Raw genomic sequence first — 10,090 nt, forward strand, 5'->3', positions numbered from 1 at the left:
CCCAAATATGCAAGCATATGCTGTGGGTACCAGGAGTAAATCAAATTGATGATCTTTAGGATGGCCATAGAACTCATGGTTGAATGTTATATAGTTTTAAACTATTTACTATTTGTGAAGCTACATAAGTATCTTTCTTCAATTCATTAAAAATAATTCTAATTTTACCTTCTAATATTTTAATAGGATCCCTCTTTAATTGTAGATATTTATTTTCATTTAACAAATGAATATATATTTTTCACACAACTGTTCTTTACTAAAACTATGAATCCTTTACTTTTATCAGTTTCTTCAACTATTACATTGGTGTTACCTCATAATTTTTACAAAGCTTTCTTCTCCCAAAAAAATAAAATTAGGTTTAATTACATAATTATAAAACTTATGTGTAGTAGTCAATACCTTTTTAGAAAGAATTTCCATGGTTTCTACTGTTATATTTTATCTTTTCACTGCCTGGTGTCTTAGGATGATTAAAAGGTGTGTTCAAAAGTGGGTGCATTGATAGTTGACACCCTTCTGTTTGTTCTGACAAATCTCTTCCGTTTCTGTCCCATTTTTAAAACTTATTTTCTCTTTGTCATATTTTGTGAAACGTTTGCTGCAATGGTAATATAATGTCTAATTCTGTGACATATTCTAGTCTAGTTTGATTTGCAAAATTTGGTCCTCTCTTGAGAAATAGTTGCATCATCTAAGCTAATGCCATATTCTATGGTTATATTACTTCTATTGAGAATTTTTATATTTCTCTGAGTTCTCCAATGGCTCATTGATAAGTCTTATAATGGCAGAATGAAGGTTTCAATACTGATGGTGGATACAGCACAAATAGCTCATTGCACAATTTTGCACTTAACAATAAACAAATGAAATTCCTCTGATCTGGATGCATTGATTTGACTACATGACTACTTTTTAGCTAAAGGTTCAAATTAGCACTTAACCTTTTTTTTCTGTTTCTTATTTATGCAACTTATTGATAACATCAGTTTGGTCTTTAATTCAGTTTTTAAAATCCACTTTATGAAGGTTTTCAATTAAATTTAAATTCATGTCACTAATTTTCTATTGTTTAATTTTCTTTGTAAGAATATAGCTTATGAGGTAATTTTTTAAACAACATAAAAGCAGTATTGTTAAAGTTAATACCAGTGCTACAGTTAAAGTTTCCTTTTCTCTTACCACTTATTGATTAGAAGAATATTGGTTGATACAAAAACTAATTGAAATAAAATTAGACTACACTGCAAAATGTTAATTAAGTGAAATTATTTTTTCAAGTGATCTTACTAGAAAACCACCAGTTGTTTCTAATGTTAAGATCATGTGTATTTCAGTGTGTGAAATCACTCTTGGAGCTCTTTCTTTTAATACAAGTTTGAAGATAAAAAAAATCCATTTTGAAGTTTATGCCACATTATTACAGGATGACATATCTTTAATGTATCATAGCTATTTAATATTTACTACAGACTTAATATTATGCCCCGCTTTTATTCTTTTTTGCGTATGATGAAATAAAGAAAGCAAAGGTTCTGGTAATGTCTAAAGGTTTGTGGGAAAATGAGTTTTATGAGGCTATTTGTTTGAAATGTTATTATTAGTGATATATATTAATGTTAGCATTTATTCACCAAAGAATGAGTTGTACAAATTTATGTTTAATTTGAGAAGATTATGACTTTTCATCATAATAACTACAGGTAGACAGCAAAATTAGTCAACAAATATGAAATTTATTAAGGTATTGTATATATCTGATATGTAATTACATCGTGTAACACAAATTTTGTTCCTGAATAGTATATATTATTTTTTAATTGCTTATGTTGTAAAAGTACAGAAAATGGCCGTTATTCCCTTCAAACTTTGCTTTTGTGACCTGGATAATGAAATTTAGAAATTAACCTATTTTCTATGTAAAAATGGGCAAATTTGCATATTTTCATTTGCATGAGGTCTGAATAAAACAACATGAATCAAGATTTGCATGTATTTATACTAAAGTTACACAAAAATGTTTAGAAGTGAGTAGTTTTTTTGAGATTTTTAACTGTAATGTAAATCACTTTCATGTTTCAGCCCCCAAATATAGTCTCGGCATTCTACTTTGTTAGATCAAGATCTCTAATCAAATCATTGAAGTCTCTTTGGTTGGGGTAGTATGGGTTTTTCTCACCAGCTGCACCTCTGAAATTGTAATCTGGATTTTCAGCATTTACCTCATCTTCTGATTTGCTGCTCTCTCTTCTGAGGATAGCTGCTTTCTCTCTAGCAGAGTGGGTACAGGGTGCTCAGGACAGTGTGGCATTGGGGCGATGGATGATGAAAGGTCTGGATACATAATAGCAGATGCATTCTTGCCAACCTGACATTTGGAAGAGACCACCATGCAAAAGTAGCAATTGCTTGAGTGGTCAGTGGATTTACATCAAATTCTTGGAATAGTGAACTTCATGGTTTTCTATTCCCCTCTGTACCATCCTGCAAAAGAGCAAAATAAAATTGTTATTGTAAAGAATAAGTAAATTTCATCCACAACTACTGTGTAAGAGGTTCATGCAAGTTATTTTATATGTGATATTTCTTCTATACTGTTGGAAATAAAACAAAAATTAAAAGATATTTAATTTTAAAAGGTCTACAATTTGTATAGTATAAAATCTTACTATTCAAGCAAGCAAAAAATGTCCGTCTTACCTTCTAGAGTTTATTTGTAGTGCTCACAGGTAAAATGAGGTGCCCAGGGTTTGTTTTGATTCCTTACAAAAATGCCGAAATATGCCTTGTAGGCTTGACACATTTTAGCAGATGCTGTCACAGAGTACTTTTCACTCTTGTCTTGATAAATTGGCCACATACATAGCAGACTGCATCTGGAGAATGCTGGCAGCTTCTTGAAGCCATTGCTGATAAAATCAGATAGGGCTATGTGTTCACTTAGGCAGCTAGAACTAAACTGAAGTGGTGAATGGTGAGCTCCTATATACACATTACTATGGAAAGTCCCAGAAAATTCTAAAAGGTTCTTGAAAATTTTCGTAAGTCTTACGACGACATTCTAGAAAGTTCTTGTAAGTTTGAGAAAATTCTCCATCAGCTACTCAGCACTGAATCTACCTGGAATGTTCTAGAAAGTAGGTAAATCTGAAAATTTCATTACTCAGGTCACAAAAGCAAAGTTTGAAGAGAAAAATAGGTCTCTTCCATTTACTTTAGGCATAAGCAATTGGGAAATACACTTTCTGCACAGGAACAAGAAAAAGTAAAAATTTTATAACATAATGTTATTAATATATAATCCATCATGCAGTAATGTGTATATTGCTTTTATGATGTCCATTGAAATCTAAAGATAAGCAAAATGATCACCTTCATGTCATTATAGCTACCAAGCTATATGGAACTCGGATGGAACTCCTTATCCAGTTCAACAGGGTAAAATTCTTGGTTAGTATGTTCTTGGTACATATGTTCTATTGTTTTTCATTATTCTAGAAACAATGTATGCATTAAGATACCATATGCGATATACAAACTTATGAGGATTTAAAATAAGATGAATACATTAATAACTAGAATATATATGTTACCCAAATTATGAAAAAATTTGGAATCTTGATTTTCATTACTATTGACTCTCAGCTAGTTAACATATTATAAAATACAAATAGAACCTGTTATGTTCTACATAGAATTATCTCAAGTCAGTTACACCCTTGTGCAAATTAATTGAAACAAGACGGAAAATTACGATTTTTTCAATTTATTGTGTTTTATTTCTGAGAATCCAAAAATTACTCACAAATTAATACATGATATGACCACCTTTATTTTTCAGAAGATCATTAATCCACTTTGGCATCGAGTCCACAAATTGACTGTCTTCTTTACTAATTTTTGGATCGCGGTACCACACCTCAATTATGGCCTCAATTAGCTTATCTTTCATAGTACAGTCTTTTCCCCGAAGTCTTTCCTTACAAATCGCCCAAAGATTTTCAATAGGATTTAAGTCCGGAGAGTTTCCAGGCCAGTCAAGCACCTTTATTCGCGTTGTAGTCATGGAATTCTTCACAAGTTTTGATGTGTGGCATGAAGCCAGATCTTGCTGGAAAATGCCAGATCCATTTGGAAATCTCTTTTTTCAATTCTGGAATGACTCTTCTCTGCAAAACTTCGATGTACTGTGGTTCTTACATCATACCTTATATGATATGTAAGCTTCCGATGCCATAGTAGCTGAAAAAGCCCCAAAACATCTTCTTCAAGGGATGTTTTACGAACTGATTGATGTGAGATTCTCATAGTTTCTCACCTGGAGATCTGCAAACATGCAGACTTCTTTGACCCTGTGCGAAGAAATGAGTTTTGTCACTGAATAACACTTTCCTCTATTGTTCTTGCATCCAGTTCTTGTATTTCAGACCTTATTGATACTGTTTTTTCTTCATTGAGTTGGTAAGAAGTTGTTTTTTGACTGGTCTCCTTGCCCTTCTAACACAATTTCAAATGACTTAATATTCCTCAAACTTTCATCACATATCCTAGAAATAGATCAACCGTACTGCAAAACACAATTAATGACACTGTCTGTGTAAAAAAACGACTATTAAAGGAAATCAGCAAGTCCAGCGAGCCTACACCAGCCGCCATGCTGAAAATATTGTAAAATGACCATTTGTTTCAATTAATTTGCACAAGGGTGTAGGTACCCAAAGTTTCTAATATTACAAATATAAAATATTTCCCCCTTGAAAAGCATTTCTTGGACATAAATCTTTGTTTTTCCAAATTTTATGCTTTAAACAAAGAATATTATATATATATCTACATATATATAGATATTTCTTATGTTACTAACATTTCAGTTGTATGCCTGCAATTGTATGTATTATTAAGTAAAGCAGTATTAGGAGATGGTTAATTTATACTTTAAAAAGGTTTATTTGGCTCTTCTTATTAGAATTTCTATAAAACGTTATTTTTTGTGCACATTTAGGGATGTATTTGCAGCATGGGTGGCGCCAAGATGCTCCTTCAACCGTCACACTCAAGTAATGTCATCCTGTAAAGCAAAGAAGTAGGACTGATGTGGTAAAACTGGCAAGTCCTGTCTTTTTGTAGGAAAAGGAATATAAAATTTTAAGCACCAGAATGTACTTTTTTTAAGAGGAAGTCTATATGTTTGTGTTTTTTATGGATTCCTCAAAAATTCCCTGTGTGGTGCTGACACAATGTGGAGAGCATACTTGATTTAAAATTATATGTCATTAAGCAGCATTGTCCAAAACTAGAGAAAAGAATTAAAGTAATGATTTTGTAGGTGTTTGTAAAATGAACTGTGTGAATGAATCTTGGAGTTTGCAAGTATGTTAAGAAAGACTTAATCTCTTTCAAAAATGAGTATTTCACTTCTTTACTGAATTTCAACTGATATGTCAAGTCTAGTTTGGACGTTTGCAACCAAGAAGATGACAAATCACTTTCTTTTAACATTCCGTTATCTTAAAGATGGGCTAAAAATCAACCATGACATTGTGTGACTACACATTTTGATGAAACTAGAATCAAGCAAATCTGAAGGAAAGTGCAAGTGAGACATGCACCATGTTGCCATATTGTTATTCAATATTGACAAGCAAGATATTTTAGTGTTTCTCTAAAGTTAGTAAAAATTTAAAGGCAACATTAATTTCCATTGAGTTGTATATGATCATGCTTCAGCAAGAGTTGTTTAGTGATTTCAGAATGAAAACAAAATATAAAATAATTCTTTATATAGAAATATATATATATACAAGTATATATACATATATGCAGCATATATATATATATATATATATTTGTATATATGTATGTATACAAATTGTATATTTTAGTGACTGTCTTATTTGGTGTGGGAATTTGCATACGTGGTACCAATGTACGATTTTATTTGTTCTGGTTCTTGCTTGCTGTTTGTTAATCGTTTGTATTTTGCACGTATAGTAGTGAGTATTGATTTCTATTAATATGAAAAAAAGCACGTTGTTGTAATGCCAATTCAGATACAATATTCAGCACTGCATTATAGTAAAAGTTATTTTTCTACAGATTATGAATAATTGAATTAGAAAATTAAATTTATCATGTAAGAAATATTAAACACTCATGTGGGTCTACATAAAAATTTAATAACAAAGGTTTTTTTATTGTTATTGTACTTTTGTTAAATATAAATTTAAATAAGTTATAATAATGAATATTGTTGAACCCAAGAAATTTTGTTTTCTCAGACATATTTCACTTTTTTCATTCATTATTTTTTATTTTAAATATTTTTCATTTTCATTTTGGAAGCTTGAAAACTTGCCTCTGACTTACAAAATGGAGAACTGGATCCATTGCTCACCGTTTAAAGTTTAAAAATGCAAATTACATAAAAGTCAATCATGCATGGATAGTAAGTTTTAGAAAGCTGCAATTCATCTACATTAAGATAGCAGAAGTTTAAAATTTAGTATGTAATTAAGCTGTTTGAAATGGTCTTCATAATTTTGACTGCCTCAGATCAGTTTAGTAAAAATCAACCCAAACTATTTAGGTAATTGCAATCCATTACATTATTTTAAATGACTTTTATTAGTCATTTCAAAATATCTGAGTTATTTTGAAATATCTTGCACTACTTTAAGTTTTAATCATAAGAAACAATTGAATATTTTCATAATAAATATTTATATAAAGTAATAGAATATGTTTCTGTTATTATGTTAGTTTTCAGTTTTGGTTACAATCTACATTTTGTTTACGAATGTATTTTTCTACATATTGTGGTACTAAAATGGAACTGAACATTCTCACATGCATCACTGAACACTACAAAAAGCTTCTTATATCAGAAATTCCCAATATTCTATATTGGATTCTGCTGCTACTGCATTAAATATCACAAAATAATGATTATAATATTCATATTTGTACTTTTTTATATAAAAAATGTAAAATATCGTTGATTTCATATAACTTTTCCAAATATTTTTATTTCTTAATGATACCAGTAAACTTTGTTGGAGTTATTTTTTTAATTTGTTTACACTGACAGATGAAATAAACCATACTAAGATAGAAGCTTATTCAAGGAACAAATTTTTCTTGAGAATTTAATTTTATAATTACGATGGATTGTAATATACAGGTCGTCTAAGAATTCATATCTCTATAAATGCTTGAGTATAAATGTGCATGTTTATCTGATGTGTTCTCAGAACAGAAACCATAATGGCAAGCCATGGTTTCACTACATCTATCTGGAAAAACAAAACAAAAAAAACTACTGATACATAAATTTTGAGACATGCTGTTAATTCATTGTTATACATGTATAGTAAAGTTAAAAAAATGTTCATTCAATTTTTTGAATATTTGTACTAAAACTGGACTATATAACCAGCTGTATAAGAGGCTATTATCACCTGGCTTTGTGAGGTTGACTGTTATGATATGGTGTATGTTATATAAAGGGGACTTTATAGTATAAAGTGAAAACAATAGCAGTATCTTCATGGTTTTTGTTGTTTTTTTACAAATCATTTAATACTGATATTTAATTGAAAATTACCATATGGTCTACTAGGTCTGGGTTAAATAATACCAAAAATGGTTTAATTTACAGTTGTTTTAGTTAAGAGTAAATATATATATATATATATATATATTTTTTGTTGTTTTTTTAACAAACACACAAACTTTGAAGAACAAAGACATTTAACAAAATTTTTTATTCATACTTTTCATGATTTCCAGTATAGAACAAACAAAACAATAAAACAGAACAACATCCTAGAGTTAGGAAAAAGATGTTTGTTGGTCATGAAATAGTGGTGTATATTCTTCTAGTTTGATAGCCAGATTGGTTTTCTTAAAAGTAAAATGTGGAAGTTTAGTATGTTTTCATTGCTAAAGTTATATGAGCCACCCACAATGTAATTTTTTCCAAAAGATTTGCTAAATATATGCTGTGTAATTGAAAATAATGTATTGTGTAACTACATTCAGCTTGTAAAATTTGTTGTTAAAATTGCATGAAAATTATATTAAACTATACCTGCACTTGAATTGTCTACTGTGTATATGTTGGTATTTAAAACAGAATAAAATGGTACAAATGATCCAAATACACGTGTACTTATTTTGTCATTAAACATTATCATAAATTACTTTCAAATCACATAGCATGATTTAAAATATTTCATAAGATTAATATCAGGGCTTTAAACTTTAATTATTTCCATATATAGGTTGATTTTGATTTTTCTTTTTTTAATATGATGTTTTTGGCTGGTGTTAGATATTCACTGAACAGATAACTTACTATAATGTTTTTAGTATTCTTAAAAGACAGATTTAACATTTCTTTAATTATTTGGAAAATATTACAGGGATTTTTTATATCTTTTATTTAACATGGTATGAAATTCCTTTTCAACTAGGGCCTGGCAGGGCCAGGTGATTAAGGCACTTGACTCGCAATCCAAGGGTCGCGGGTTTGAATCCCCATCACTCCAAACATGCTCGCCCTTTCAGCCGTGGGGGCATTATAATGTGATAGTTAATCTTGCTATTCGTTGATAAAAGAGTAGCCCAAGAGTTAGCGGTATGTGGTGATGACTAGCTACCTTCTCTCTAGTTTTACACTGCTAAATTAGGGATGGCTAGCACAGATAGCCCTCATGCGGCTTTGCATGAAATTCAAAACAAACCAAACTACTAATCATATATGGCCACTAGTTTGAGATAAAGAAGAGTCATTTTGGATCTGGTGGATAAAACCAATTACAGACTCAGATTTTGACTTAGTATGTGTATGTCAAAGTACATGGTCGTCAGGTAAAGGTTTTAGTTGAAAAAGAAATGGTTATCACTCTATTCGATTTTGCAGTATATCAAACGTAGACATGTTAACCCTTTTTTTCTCATAAAAGGTGCTTGGTTGTAGTAAATGGGGAGCTCAATTCTATATCACTGTTGCTGTCAGTACAAAATTTAAGAGAATTGCTTTCACATTGTAACATTTTAAAGTTTACCCAAATAATTTATTTGTGAGTGTGCCCCCACCAAGTGGCTCAGAGGTATGTCTGTAGACTTAAAATGATAAAACCTGGGTTTTGACACACGTGGTGGACAGAGTAAAAATAGTCCTTTCTGTAACTTTGTGCTTAACTTCAACCAAACAAACAGTTTTGTGCTGGATGAATCCATAAAATACGTTGAACATAACAATAACGGTAAATCAAAAGTTGTCGTATCACCTAACGGCCCGGCATGGCAAGGTGGTTAAGGCACGGGACTCGTAATCTGAGGGTTACAGGTTCAAATCCCGTCATACCAAACATGCTCGCCCTTTCAGCCGTGGGAGCATTATAATGTCCCGGTCAATCCCACTATTCGTTGATAAAATAGCAGTCCAAGAGTTGGCAGTGGGTGGTGATGACAAGCTGTCTTCCCTCTAGACTTAAACTGCTAAATTAGGGATGGCTAGCGCAGATAGCCCTCGAGTAGCTTTGCGCGAAATTAAAAAAAAAAAAAAAACATTGCATTTTCAAATAGCTTAGGTTATACAGCAAATAATCTCAAAGAAAACACAGGCACCCACTAATCTTATATTATAATCTTATAACGTATAGACATAGACGACAGTTACAACATTCTAAAACTAATAAATAAACGGAATAACGCTTTGGTATCAAAAATACCAAGTAGAACAGCTAAAATCTCCGGCAATTGTAGTAACACAATGTTACAATTGCCAAAGATATGGACATGTTTCTGCAGCCTGCTTAGCAACACCGAGGTGCTGCGGCTGTGACGGGGAACATCATACCTCCCAATGCAAAAAAGATAAAGAAACACCTAAATGTTGTAACTGTGGTCAAACCCACACAGCCAACTATAAAGGATGTGATAAATACAAACAAATAAAACAACATATATATCAGATAAGAACACCATCATCAGAACAGAACCAACCAAATACAAACAGACAACCAAAAACAGACATATCAACAGAATTTAATAAAACAACTAAAACAGTTGCAGAAAG

General features: G+C 31.1%; 1 protein-coding gene across 8 annotated transcripts in view; it reads left to right on the plus strand.

Annotated features, from left to right (window-relative positions):
• Positions 1-8,106, plus strand: part of LOC143230915 (thymocyte selection-associated high mobility group box protein TOX-like) — a 166,512-nt gene extending 158,406 nt beyond the window's left edge. For all 8 annotated transcript variants that reach the window (XM_076465223.1, XM_076465225.1, XM_076465222.1 and 5 more), the window contains 2 exons: positions 3,395-3,456; positions 5,009-8,106. In XM_076465223.1, the coding sequence (XP_076321338.1) occupies positions 3,395-3,456; positions 5,009-5,067 (121 nt within the window). In that variant the 3' untranslated portion in view covers positions 5,068-8,106. The remainder of the gene's footprint in view (positions 1-3,394; positions 3,457-5,008) is intronic.
• Positions 8,107-10,090: the final 1,984 nt, after the last annotated feature.

Source organism: Tachypleus tridentatus, chromosome 10, assembly GCF_004210375.1.
Source record: "Tachypleus tridentatus isolate NWPU-2018 chromosome 10, ASM421037v1, whole genome shotgun sequence".
Lineage (NCBI taxonomy): Eukaryota > Metazoa > Arthropoda > Merostomata > Xiphosura > Limulidae > Tachypleus > Tachypleus tridentatus.